Source organism: Nicotiana sylvestris, chromosome 11, assembly GCF_000393655.2.
Source record: "Nicotiana sylvestris chromosome 11, ASM39365v2, whole genome shotgun sequence".
Classification (NCBI taxonomy): domain Eukaryota; kingdom Viridiplantae; phylum Streptophyta; class Magnoliopsida; order Solanales; family Solanaceae; genus Nicotiana; species Nicotiana sylvestris.
The window spans coordinates 109,631,145-109,645,673 of NC_091067.1; the positions used below are offsets into that span (position 1 = coordinate 109,631,145).

General features: G+C 36.4%; 1 protein-coding gene across 1 annotated transcript; it reads left to right on the forward strand.

Annotated features, from left to right (window-relative positions):
- The first annotated feature begins 1,454 nt into the window (after nt 1-1,454).
- On the forward strand, nt 1,455-11,036 carry LOC104247738 (uncharacterized). Its single transcript, XM_009803824.2, has 7 exons — nt 1,455-1,898; nt 1,999-2,030; nt 3,706-3,803; nt 3,887-3,969; nt 8,369-8,446; nt 8,523-8,621; nt 10,547-11,036. Exons 1-7 carry the CDS (start codon nt 1,767-1,769, stop codon nt 10,838-10,840), a joined length of 816 nt encoding a protein of 271 aa, XP_009802126.1. The 5' UTR covers nt 1,455-1,766; the 3' UTR covers nt 10,841-11,036.
- The last annotated feature ends 3,493 nt before the right edge of the window (nt 11,037-14,529 follow it).

The window sequence follows — 14,529 nt, forward strand, 5'->3', positions numbered from 1 at the left end:
CATATATTGGATCGGGTTGCACGCCGCAACAAATACTTATATGGACCGGGCTGCGCGCCGCAACAAATATGCAAATACATATATTGGATCGGGCTGCACGCCGCAACAAATACTTATATGAACCGGGCTGCGCACCGCGGCAAATATGTAAATATATATATATATATATATATATATATATATATATATATGGATCGGGTTGCACGCCGCAGCAATATAGTGCTTGGGCTGTAGGAGCCCCTCCGGAGTCTGCACACTCCCAGTGAGCGCAGTTGACTATTATTATTATGGATCGGGCTGTGCGCCACAGCGATATACGGATCGGGCTGTACGCCGCACCGGTATATATACGCCGCAGCGATATATATATATATATATATATATGTTTCGATTTCGGTTATTGTGAGAAGTATATGAATTGAGTATTGAGGGTAAGAAATAAGTAAATGAACAGAAATGCTCGAGGAGCGAATTTATACTGGATTAATGCTTGTCAAATTACCTATTTTCACCTGGTTCAAAGAGTTTCATTCAATTTTCTTTACCACTTGCTCTTTAAATGGTTTTACTACTTTGATATAGAATTGCTTAGTACCTTTACGTGATTTTATACCGTCAGCCATTATTTATTGTTATTACTCACTGGGTCGGAGTACTCACATTACTCCCTGCACCGTGTATGCAGGTACAGGTGTCCCTGAGGTGTAGAGCGAGCTTTCCTGCTGTTCAGTTTTTCATCGGAATTATCGAGGTAGCTGCATGGCGTCTGCAGACCCGATTTCTCCCTCTATCTTTCTTTACTATTCCGCATTTTGGACATATTTCTGCATTAGGCTGTTGAAACCTTGTATTAGAGGCTCAGACTTGTGACACCAGATCATTGGGCATTTGTAGAGATTTCATTATGGCCTTCCATATATTTCAATCTTTTATTTCAGACTTCTACTTATATTAAATTGGTATCTATTTCTGAAAATTGGTAATGAATTCTAATAAGAAAGGATTGTGAGTGGTAATTGGTCGGGCTTGCCTAGCATCGTGTTGGGCGCATCATGACCGGGATTGGGGTCGTGACATATTCTATGAAATATTCCCCTAAAATATATTACTACTAAACTAGCCGTTAGGACCGATCTGAGTATTCGACCTCGATCCCAGTTACTCAGCTCGCCAATAGGTTCTTTCTATCTTGAGCACGACCTCAGCCTAATCAGCTCTTAGCAATCATCTATTGGCAAGATTCCCTTTGGTTAGGTTTTGACTCATACACTACTACTACAACAACAACAACAACAACAACGACCCAGTATAATCCCACAAGGGGGTTCTGTCTTGATTGTAAATATTTTTTCTCTGGTATATATAAAAGTTTAATTACCAAAAAAAATGAAAATCAAAATGGAAAATTTGATAATTTGGTGTATATATTTAGTAAAAATTGACATAATAGATTTACTTTCATTTTAAGTGAAAACGAAAATTAAACGCAAATTAAAGGTGAACGCCCCTGTAGCTGGTAGATGGTAAACTGATATTCCATCATTTCTTATTCTCCGGCCAATTATCCCAGTACTAATTCATAAAATCCGGGTAATTGCCTCCGCCACAGCCAACGGCATGTGCGGCCGCGATCCCATTTAAAGCAATCGAGATCGTAGCCGACACGTTCGTCGTTTAGCAAACCTTTTCACGACTATTTAGAACTCCACTCTCCGTAAATAGCCGCTTGTCAATTTTTCTGTAGTGAAAACCAAATTATCAGATCAATGGGGACCAACGGTAATTCAAGTCCTAATAATACCGCTACTCACAATGCCATTGTCAAACCCGTGCTATTACCGGAGATTGGACCCGATGGCATTGCCAGAGAATCACCTGTCATTGCTTACACTGAAAAGGTATTTCTCTTATTTCTCTGATTTTACTTGTACAAAATATGTTATTAATTTTGGGAATTTTACTGTATGCATTGTTTGATTCTCGCGTTGGTGGATACAGATAATTGAAGAAGAACAACTTCAATTGAGAAAGTAAGTTGACTTGTCACTTTTTTCTAATATTTTTGGATCTTATCAAACTTTCAACTCTCGTTATTTGCTTCTGCCCCACTTCACTGGTTATTTGTGTCAAATTTATTTAAGTATCTGCCTCTAGGTCTATATCTTTGGATACTAGTCAATCAATCAATATACTACTTAATCTCAAATTGATCGGAGTCTGATGATAGTAGTTCTGGTCTATTCATTAGATACTGGTAAATAAAGCGTTTTAGCAGAAAATGGTGTGACTTACGGTCAGTGAAGCTAAAATGAAGATCACAGTTCAAATGCCAGTGAAGACCAAAAAGTTAGATGATTTCTTCCCATCTGTCTCAGCTTTGATGGGCAGAAAATACCTTCATGTGATGTAATTGCCGAGGATGTGCATAAGTTGGTCTGCCATTATTTAAAAAAGAAAAAGAAAAGAAAAGCTAGTCAATCAATCAATCTACTACCCTTGAACTAGTAGGGATTCATGATATGATTTCTTTGTATACTCTGCTCTTTTCGGACTTATTTCATTCTAATACTGGATTTTCGGATATTAGTACAATGTAAAAAGTTTTTAAGAATGGATGGTTGATGAAGCAAACTATGCTCTCACTTTGGAGGAGTACACTGTAAGAGATTGTGCAGGGAACATAAAACTTGAATTTGATGAAAGGAGTATGGGTAAGTAAACTGGGAGAAAATAGCGAGCGAATTGGCCCGACACCATGTTATCCAAAATTCAAATTGGGACAAAATAAGGTAATTTAGCTTACAAGGATATAGTAATGAATTCTGATGACCAGCATACTTCACAGAGTTCGATTGGGCAATTTTATACACAGTTAGGGAAAAGAGTCTTGGGATAAATTCACAAATAAAACGTCTATTTTGTGTAGTTTCAAATAGTGTATATGGTGGTTGTTATTTTGACAGAAACTATTTAAACAAATCACTATATTGAGGTTTATCTGCAAAAAAAATAACGTGATATGCAGACCAATTATCAAGGAAAAAGTAGACTTTTTCTTTCAGAAAGCTTTAATTTTGGAATATCTAAAAGTTGATTTACCAAATATATAAATTAGAGATCTTTCAAATAAAATTGAAGTTCGGAAAAAAGTTTAGTCATTCATTTCTCTATATGAAAACATTATATTGGAGCTATGTTGCACAGACTCTCCAAAATGCTTCCGCACCCGTGTCGGATCCTCCAAAAATACACTACTTTTGGAGGATCCGACACGCACCCGGCAAAATTTTCGGATAGTCCGAGCAACACAGTATTGGAGAGATTTCCTCAAGGGAAATTTATTCCATGCATAGGGTACTCTTTTTCATCTTGTAGATCTTTGTTTCGTAAATTTTTGGATGTATTACCAATGTCGAGTTCATGTCCTAGTTCCTTTTTCCGATAACGGCGATATTTGGGCTAGCCTGCCCGCACCTTGCCTACATGTTCGTAGATTCTTTTACCTGGTGAACACATTGTCAGAGATGATTGATTTGGAGTTGAATGTTTTAATGGAGGCCTAGTTCTACAGAAGAAATGGAGGTGTAAAGTGTAATATTGACTTGTATTTAGGCTGACTCCTGCATCAGACTGCTTTCCACATCAGATGGTCTTTCCAAGTTTTACATGCATAATAATTTCTGGTATTCTGCTATATCTTTCCAGATATATTGATGAAAATTATTCCAAGATCCGTGATGTTGAAAGGGAACTCACGAACCTGAATATGGAGATGAAGCTTACTGCTGGGCCAAAAAAAGCAGGTTTGTGACTTATAATGCTACATCTTTGAGCACCATTACCTTTTGATACATTGTTGATTTAAGTGCTTCCTGTGCACCTTCAGCACTTGAACTCATGAGAAAGAAAATAGAAATGTCAACAGAGAGAATCCGTGTTGCTAAGCTGAGGGAAGAGCAAGCACGAAAGGTTTGTCTAACCTCCCTTTCTGTTTTTTTATCTCAACAGATAGAACAGACTCCAATTCTGACTTTTCTACCATTAAGAGAAGTTAAGCATCTCATTGTCGCAGCACTTGTCTTGCAGTAACATTCCTTTTCGTTTTTCCATATATCTCTTCCTTGGATATGTGATATCCGTATGTGCCACTAAGAAATTGTTAAAAGATACTGGTACCTCATGGATCTTGCTTTAGATAGATGAGCTTATTTGGTTTGGAATATTTACACTATTGGAATGTTCATGATGTCTGGTTGAAAAGACAGAAGAGGGAAGGGAGGATGTCATCCACCATATAAAAAGAAAAAGAAAAAGAAAAAGAAAAAGAAAAAGAAAAAGAAAAGGGCAATACAAGAGTGTTACATTTTTTATTTTGACACAAAGGAAAAAAAAATAGTAAAAGTTGTATTTTTTGTCCTTGACACCCTTCAATATTCATGAACTGTTAATTAAAAGTGCCTTCTGGATTAGGAAATCTTTGCGAAATCTGAGTTCTTTTTTTACCTTTTCCTGAAATGTCTGGGATGAGGCAAAAATGGTGCTTTGGCATGTCAAATTGTTTTAATTCCGAGAATCGCAGATCAAATCAAAGGAAACCCTAGACGAGAAGTCAGAAAGAGAGAGAGAGAAGAGAGAAAGTGAAAAGTTGTATTAAAAAGGTCTCAAACCTTCCATACAAACCTCAATAACGGTACTTATATTAACAATGAATAGACAATAACAATAACTGGAAAAAAAATACATCACCCTGATAAAAATAAACAATTGGACCAAGTCTGCTACATCCATAAGAAACTCAGGTCAGGCCTTCTTCATGTTGGGCATGGACACCAGCTCTAAGACCCCCTCCTTTAAGCTTGTGGAACCATCCAACTTGCATAATAATCGGTGGTGAGGATTTGTGAACAAGTGATACTGAGATTACAATGTAGGGATTTTAGTATGGGGATTAAATAATGACGAGATTATTTAGTGGATATACTCTTATTGGCAGATGTTTAAAAATGGGATATACAGGTATAATACAAGATATGTATTTGGTTTAAACTAGATAAACTTGGATAAACATTTATTTTCAACTTTAACCTTGGGTTTCTTAAAAGACTTTGAAGGAAAAGCTTTGGAGAAGAGCAAATGTGTCATTTTGTTGTTTATCTTGGGATTAGTAATCCCGAGATTGATATACCACATAGAGTGTGATATAAAACTAATACCACAATTGTAGTATAAACATTCCTAGGATTGCTAATCCCGAAATTAAAAATCTCACCAAACATGGGATAAAATATTACCACATTTCATCCCTGGATTATAATTCCTTATCCTTGTAACCAAACAACCCCCTAGGGCTCGTTTGGTACGAGGATTAAGGGATAATTAATTCCGGGATTAAATTTGAGATGAGATTAATTCCGGGATTAAATTTGAGATGAGTTTATCCCACGTTTGGTTGGGGTAAAATCGCGGTATCACTAATCTCGGGATTAGTTATCCCAGAATTGTAGTGTTATTTTTAGCCCCTATGGGAGGTTGAGATAACAATCTCGGGATAACTAATTTCGGGATAATTAATCCTGGGATAACTTGTTTCCCAACCAAACGACCCTTTAGTGATCACATCAGCTAGTTGTGGATCATAAGGAACAAAAGGTAGAGATATGACCCAAGAATTGTGCATGTCCCCAACAAATTGACAGTTACCGATATGTTTAATGTGCTCATGAAAACAGGGTTCCTGGGAATATGCAAAGCAGCTTGACTATCACAAAATTTAGTAACAGCCTTAGAAATAGGCAAGCCAAGATCACCCACAATTCTTCAACCAAGCAATTTTGGTAACCATACTCCTCAAGGCTCTATACTCGGTCTCAGCCCAGTGTTATTAAAAGCCATTGTTTCGTTGCTGAAAGCGATGAAACGGCACGAAGCAGAGGGTCATGGCTTAAGTGATGTGCTTTAGAGAAGTGTAAACTTAAAACAACATGCTGTTAGTTCTTTAAAATCTCAACTTTGAGAAATTGGACTAATATCAGCATTATTGTAAACTGGATGCTGAAATTAGCTTTTTAATTACAAATTGATTATTAGGGTGCTAAATTCATATATATTTGCTATTTTTAGTATTCGGTAAATTGTACGTTTCACTTTGAAAAAGCATGCTATTCACTTCACGCTTTTCGCTTTAAGATGCGTGGATCTTGTCGCTCTTTTGCACTTATGCTATTGACAGTGGATTTCTTCTTAGGCTTTCAAGAGATAGGGAAAACATATAGTGTAATGAAGTACCCGTAACAGACCTCTGGGAGATAGGGCATGCAGCCCGATTAGGATCAAAATATGCTTTTAAAGAAAAATTTGTAAAAACAGCAGAATCCCTTGAGCTGGATCTTTCAAGAGATACCTCAGAATATGAGCCACCATAGATTGAAAAATGATTAAGGTGCTGGACTGAGAGAGATACCAGGTCTAGTTTGCTGTAGAAAATTCAGCCTCCTAACATGTATTCCGTACAAAGAAAGGTGAAGATGAGGCTCATCTTCGTCAACTCACACTTTAATAGAAGAATCCAAAGAAGTCACAACATGGGCCACCCTAGAACAATTAAACTTATAAAGAAGATCCTGGCCATATTTGTCTTAATCCACAACATAGCTTTGAGGAAGTTTAGTTACTTCAAGACCAAGAAAGTGATGAAATACACCTAGATCATTGATCTTGAACTGTTCATCCAAGAAGGATTTAAATGTCAGCATTCCATTATCAATCACCAACCAGAAATATGTCAACAACATACACTGCTAATACCATAGTAGAAGATTGTGACACCTTGGTGAGCAATGAGAATCATTTTTGCTAGAAGAATAGCCCCTGAATAGGATAACTCCGAGAGTTTGGCAATTTAACCCATAGAGAGACCTTTTATACAAACCAATATAGTGGCAGAAGGAAGAGAAACAGTGAGACCAGGGCAGATCTTCATATAAACCTTCTCATGAAGGTCTCCCCAAGGAAAACATTATTAGCATCCAACTGATAGACATTCCAGCTTTTCTTAACAGCAAGAATGAGCAGGCACTAAATGGCTGTGATGACAACTGGGGAGAAAGTTTTAGTATCTGCTATACCTTCCTGCTGAGAATCACCTCTAATAATCAGTCTAGCCTTATATCTCTCGGTGAAGCCATTAGATCTTTGTTTGATTTTGGTGACCACTTGCAAGGAATAGTTCTCTTGCCAGGCGGAAGAAGAACATGCCCCAGGGCTGATTTGCATTCAGATCTTGGAATTCCTCTAGTATTGCTTCTTGCCAAGTAGGATAAGAAGCAGCTTTTTGGTAAAGCTTGGATCTTAGCAGAGAAAACCTTGCAGGTTTTAGCTTGTGGAGCAGGAGGAGTGATGGAAGAACACCCAATAGTCTTGGAGGTAGCTAGGGGGATTAGAAGTCCTTGTGTATTTCCTAAGGAAAGGAGAAAAGTGAGGAGGATATGAAAGGAATGAAGGAGTAAATGAAGGAAAGGAATTAAAAAGCTGATGATCCACAAATTTTTAGGATGAGTAGGAAATGTAGAGGCAGGGAAGAGTAATGATAGGTGAAACACATGTTCATGGAATATGATATCTCTGGATTACATAATAGAGTAACTAGACAACCCTAGTGTTATCTCCGTCATTCTTCTATCTTCAGACACCATCTGTCACGTTAAAACAAAAACTGTTTTCAGCACTTCCAATGACCACCTAACCTCTCCTGTTCCCGCAGTTCAAATCTTTTTGTGTCAGCTACTATTTCTCCAATATACTAGCTTAGCACTAAATCACGTTTTAGCTGGTTTAGGTCCATTGCTATTCAGTTCTTGTGTGCCGAAAGTCATTGTCTTGTGAAAAGGTTGGAGGCATCTCTATTTGATGGTGTAAAGAGAATCTTTTGTCTTCTCTTTGACTTTCATACTCCAATGTTTCATTCCTCCTTGAATTAGGAAGCATCGACTTCATTCTTAGCAGTGTGAACAAGAAGTTGATAGTAACTTTTAGAAGTATATACTGAGTCATGCCCAAGTAAATCAGATTAAAACAAATGGATGAACTTTACAAGGATCATTCTGTCACTTTTTACGGGGATGCAGTGGCTTCCGATCGCACCATGTCCTTATATTAGTTTCTATATCAGTCTAGTCTTGTAATGTGGTTTTGCTCCTACAATATGATTTCAACAATCAGAAGAAAAGATGGAAGAAATTTAAAAAAAAAAAAGCGCTCTAAAGCGAGACAGCGAACAATAAAATTACTTAGTTGTCCTTCTTAGAAAATTGTAATGGAGTGTCCATTGCTTATGTGGTTTACTTATAATAAATCTGATAATGACTTCTAGGCTTGGGAAGCAGCATCACAGGCTGTTAAAGACGAGGAGGCGAATAAACAAAAGCTTTGTGAGGATTTGAATAGCCTGGTACTTTTTCTTCTGTACTATTACCTTTGCATTTTTAGATTGTGTGAATATTTCTCAAATGAGATTCTCTTTATAGGTTCTGGAAAGTAGTAACAGTCAGCTTGCTAGATTGGAGGAATTGAAAAGACGGCTGGAAGCTATGAATCCAAGTAGAGCATCCACGGCCTCCACCCCTGTAAGAATTCTTTCATATCTTTGTGTATTTTATGTGTATTTTGGAATTCGATTAGTTTCCAGTATGTTTGTGCATGTTTTATCCATTTCTTTTTCTAGATGTGGACAACACTTGTTAGCAGTGTGATAACTCTTTTTTATGCTGCTAGAAATTCCTTATCTGTGCATGGAAGAGTGGGGTACACATATTGTTGTTAAGTTTCTGTCTTCAAAGTAGTTTATGTCTTTGACCAATTCTAATATCTAGCATAACAAGTTGTGTTATGCAGTAACCAACTGGCTGATTCATTATAAGACTCCTTATAGAATTATCGTGCAAAACCATAGTATGATGAGAAACAATTGGGACATGGACCACGTTATTTGGTTATCTCAGCTTTAACTTTTACAGTTACAGTAACTTTGGCGGATATGGATAGAATACGTGACATGATTCTGCTGGCAGCACAGAAATAACCCTGTTTCCTTTTAATTTGCGGAATATTTTGGAATTCTAGTTAGTTCAACGTTTCTTTCCTTCTTTCTCCTCCTGTCCTTTGTTGTCACCTGTAATGAACCCAAATTGTATTGACCAGAAAATAGAGTTGCATATCTTAAACCAAACTCTCAAAGTAACGAACAACAACCAAATGAACAACTAAAAAGAAGAAAAAGGAAAAGAAGAATGGAGGGAGGTTCAAGATCATCCTCTAGAGAAACTAAGGAAATACAGTAAACCAATTTCTTGCATAGCACTAAGGGGCCGTATGGTTACAAGATTGGGGGGGTTATCCCAGTATAAAATTTGGGATTAAATTTGTCCAGTGTTTGGTTGTGGGTATTAGGTAAACCAGGATGGAATTTATATCAAAATCATGGAATTATCTGTCCCATATAGAAGGCGAGATTATCTATCCTGGTTACAATTCCATGATTATAATCCTGGGATAACTTGGTTTTGAATGAAAATAGATTGTTCTTCTTGTATATGTAGGCACATCTTTACATAGTGCACATGCTCCTTCTAGCCAGGGTCCTAAATGTAATATGCCAATTTCCCATACATGTCCTCTCATAGGTAAGTTATGTTCACAACATCATCATTCATTTATTAATGTTGACCCTCAGCACTGCAATGCTGGCAGCCATGGAATTCTATCTTTTGGTTTCTAAGACTGCGTTATTGCCTCAGCCAATTTTATCCTCGAAAGGACCATGTTTTCCCACCTTTTCAGCCACATATACCACTCATTTGCTTGTAGATTTGCTATCCCACTTGTAAGGTTGACATCAACTATTCTATTCTCTACTAGCATCGGTGTAAGATGGTTTTATTTTAGAACATCAGCAATGTTACTCTTGGTTTTAGTTTAGAGCCTGAATGATATTATTCTCTAACATTCTATGCCCTAACAGATGTTTAAGATTGCTGAGCACCTTGCCGAACTACTTGGGCTTAAAGAATGTCCCGAATTGCCCACTTTGGCCAATCCTCTTATCCATTTTTTTATAAGCGGATTCGCTTATCCGTTTCTCAGAAATCACCTTTTTCCCCTTGCTTCTCTATGTTGGGTATTTTGGTCTCACATCTTGTGTTTGCAAAGATGAAGCAAACCATCTCTCTGGGTGAAAAGATAGCTATTTCCATATGAGTGAGCAAAATATATGCCAGACAGAATATTACAACATGTGCCAAAACTAAAAATTGAAAGGATTTTTCTTTGATTGAATTTTTTAGCTGTCACGTACCCTTACTTTATCCAAAAAAAGCCATCACAGATATGAATTGGAGAGTTTCTTGTATTTCTCTTTTTTCTACATTTGGATCTTATTTGGAACGATATGGATAACATGGCACACTGCAGTTATATAATGCTTGCTTTTGTTTCGTAATTAAGATGACTTTCTACTAAAATGCCCGTGGCCTTTTCCCATATGTGGTCTCAGGATCAAAATCCTGTGGGACCTGTACAAAGCAGTATGACTCAAGATGTTTCCTCAGTTAAGGATACACAAGAACCGTCAAGCGGATCATCTGGAAATACATCGAAAGAAGGAAATGATAGAAGCAGTGGAGCAGAAAATGGACAAAACCAATTGCCTTCTCTTGGTGAAGCAAGAGGTAAGAAGAAAATCAACCTCCAAGGAAGAGTAAAGGGAATTGGCATAGTGCCTAAAGGTAGGGGTTCAACAGCACCTGGTTGGACTGGAGCTGGGTTTGATGTGGATGGTAGAAGTTGATAGCAGGTTTTCTCAATGTTTAAGTTCATTGGAATAAGAGACTTGTTGATTTTTAATGAGGTAGATAGTCCACTCCAAGCTATTAAAATTCTTTACTCTCTTCTATTATTCCATGTATGTGAAATATCATTTTGTGAAATTCAAATGACTTGTGAATACATTGAAATATATAGTTCCTGAATCTTTCTCGTGTAAATTGATTTTAGTTTTTGTCAACCTAGTTCAGCAGTGTACTTTATATGTCCTCCAAATTGTTTCAAGAGAGAGAGAACCCAAGGAGTGTATGTTGTAATGATACGACTTGCTGCTGTTTTAAAGAGGTGGAGGGGAAGGAAGGAGGAATTTATTTCTGAAGAATTATGCACCTTGCGCTTGCTTGGGGATAATCTTGTTTGGTTAGTGTGAGAGAGATGCTGCCTTTTAGTTATAAGAGGTATCACTCACACTTAGGGTGATAATTGTCCTTTCACTTGGATTTGAAATGCGCTTAATTAACTGCTATATGTCTAAGTCTAGTATTTGAAGTGCTTTAGAAGACCCAGAATTATATAATGTAGCCTGCAGTTATTTTAGGTACATTTATGACGCAGGATATCATGTGAACGTAATGCAAGGCGAGTCTGGGATTTACATGTCGACAATACTAATTCTATTTTATACTCTCACAGAAAGAATACATTTGTAGTCAAATATGTAAATTTCTCTGTTGTATGTAATATATAGGAGTTTGAATCCAATAGAGCATATGCACGTATGCGATCTGCTAAAACATAGAGAGATGGTGGTAAAATAGTTCTGTTGTAACTTGTAACTCATGATTGTGTTTCTATTACAAAGCATCATCAATTAACCTCTTCCTTTTTATTTTCTTCCTCTTCGTTTTAGTTTCTGGTTTTATTTAACAGAGTTTTTACTTTAGATTAACTTTTACTCACATATTCAGCAAAAAGATTATGAGACATGCATGTAATAGAACTGTGTAGGGGTTGAAGACTCATCAAATACTTGGTTATGTTTCTCCATGAAATATTAACACATTTTTTGTGGAAGACGGTTTTCAAGATGAATAAGATAAGCTCTTAGGCATTACCATCGTTCATGATTATTATATGTATTTATATAGTTTTATGTTGCTGGACATTTCCTCTACCTATATTTCAGATTTAACGGCAGAGAAACTGCTTGTAGTGGTGGCAATGAAGGCTGTAAAGGTATCTTAGCACCAGGAAAGACTAGATTTTTATTAGACGATAGTTAGATAGAGCCTTTAGATGTTAGTAATTATTAAAGCAATTCCTTTATGTAAGAGGAAAAAGAATATCTGGATGGATTGTGGACTTCTTAAGCATCATTGGACGAACTTTTGCTCAACACAAAGAAAGTAGTTAGGCCTTGTTTTGAGTTGATTTTGATGTGTATTTACTATGTAAGATTATTGTTGAGTTTTCGTCGGAGCAGATAATTGCATCATTAGGCTCAATTACTCGTTAGTAGATACCTCCTCTTTTATGATTTTTCCTGCATCTGTCCTCTTTTTTTCCCTTAAATGTTTGCTCTGGTAATCAAGTGTAGTCATTTAAATTGTGTTGTCTTATTTATCTCGTCAGTTTGGTCGCTGTATATTTGAATTTCTAGTAAATGTTTCTCAATCGACTATGCACATACTTTAAAAATGATTGTGGGAGAATCATTATTTTCTCAGTCAATGATCTTGCAGCAGGTGAACATTGGAAATTGTTGCATTCTCAGACGTTTACTACTGAGTATAAAATTGCTGACATTGTGTAGCCTGATTTGGAAACTTATAACGCGAGTAAACTGATGACTCTGGTCTGATTATCTTAAATTATAGCAAGTCCATTGCTACCTTTTGGGACCATAGGAAATGCATTTTAGTTATGACTCTACTGCGATGCATAATGATTATGTCTGAGGTAGCTTTGCAGTCTAACAAGTTATTGACTCCAGTTTGATGTGACAATTAGCATTAAAGTTGGGCATGAAGACTGAACAGTAACAAAATAATTGCAATTTGCCAGTGGTCTACTGTTGCATGCCTTTGACTGCAGTTCTTGGAGTCTTGGTAGGGACCATTTCATATCATTAGTTTACTCGTTTTCAATTTTGATTGTCAAATGAATCTTTACACAACAAGTGGAATTATTTTATGTGAAGTTTTGAACTAATTAGTGGAGTATTAGTTCAAGGGTTTAAGCTTCCTAATATATTTCTACAGAACCTGAACAATTCGCTGTTAAATCTGGTTCTTATAGTCTGTTTGGCTAAGTTTCTCCAATCCTAGAAGAGCACTTTTTTTTTCAAAAAAGTGTTTTTTTCAAAGTTGAAGTGTTTGGTCAAGTTTTTGGAAGATAACAAAGTGCTTTTGAGGAGAAGCATAAAAAGTTTTGGAGAAACAGAAAAAAGTAGCTCCTCTCCAAAAGCATTTTTTTGAAAAACACTTTTGAGAAAAATATACTTAGAAGCAGTTTTTAAAAGCTTAGCCAAATACTAATTGCTAATCAGAAATGCTTTTCAAATTAAATAGCCAAAAACAAATTGATTCTCACCAAAAGTACTTTTGAAAAAAGCACTTTTGAGAAAAAACACTTCTCAAAATAAGTTGATTTTTGCAGCTGGCCAAAAATGCTATTAAGCTCCCCCTAAATTAATGGCAAAAAGTATGCTCTTTTCATGCGGTTGTCAAGAATGTCTCATTCTCTGTGAATTGTTGGTGTAGTTCTAAAATTTCCGTTTGTTAACTACTACTATATCTTTGTACATAAGATATAGAGAATAAATAGTTAAAAGACAAAGAACAAATATTGGAGATTGTGGGAGCAAACGATATGACTATTTATTCCAAAAGATAAGTGAGAGTTTTGAAATTGTATAATATAGTTGGAGGGAGGAATTGAAAAAGGGGCTAAATATGATTGGCTCTGAGTTGCTGATAGATGAAAGGTGATGCTTTTAGGTGCTAACGTTATTTTAATCTAAAAACTGGCGAACTAATACATGAAATACCCGGGATATGTAACTTGTTATTGCTTACTATTATTTACTTTATTTCTATTTAAAATAAACTTACTATAAACAGTTATCTCTGTTGCAGATCTTATTGAACTGATAGTGGGAACACAGTAAATACTGTTAGCGCATAAAAATTAAACTCCATCGCAAACCTGTTTCCATATTACCTTACGAATTTCTTTGTATTGGTGAGAGATGACTTGATTTGGGTACGAACAGGAAGATTAGCTATATTTCTAATTCTAGTGTGGAAATTCGAATTCATCCAATCGATCTTTAAAACAGCATTTACCAAAGCAATGCTGTTGCGTAGAAGTCAATTCATGAAGCATACATTAATAGACGCTATCGCCATCAGCAGCAACAGTGAATGACTCTGTTACCCAATGTGGTAGCTGCCATTCCTCATGTTTTTTTGCTCTACGACAGTTCCATTCCTCTGTAAATCTATTGAAATCAGTACAATTTTTTTCAACTCTTTGTCCAATAAGTACTATCCAAACCACTTCAGTTCAAGTGATGCTAAAGCTATAGACGAAGATATGGAAACTCACTGATGACAGTTCGTGCTATGATCCGACAAGTCTTTTATTAATCTGTATCAGTACATTTTACTAGTGTGTTATTATTAGACATCATAATTTTTTTTAACTCTTGGC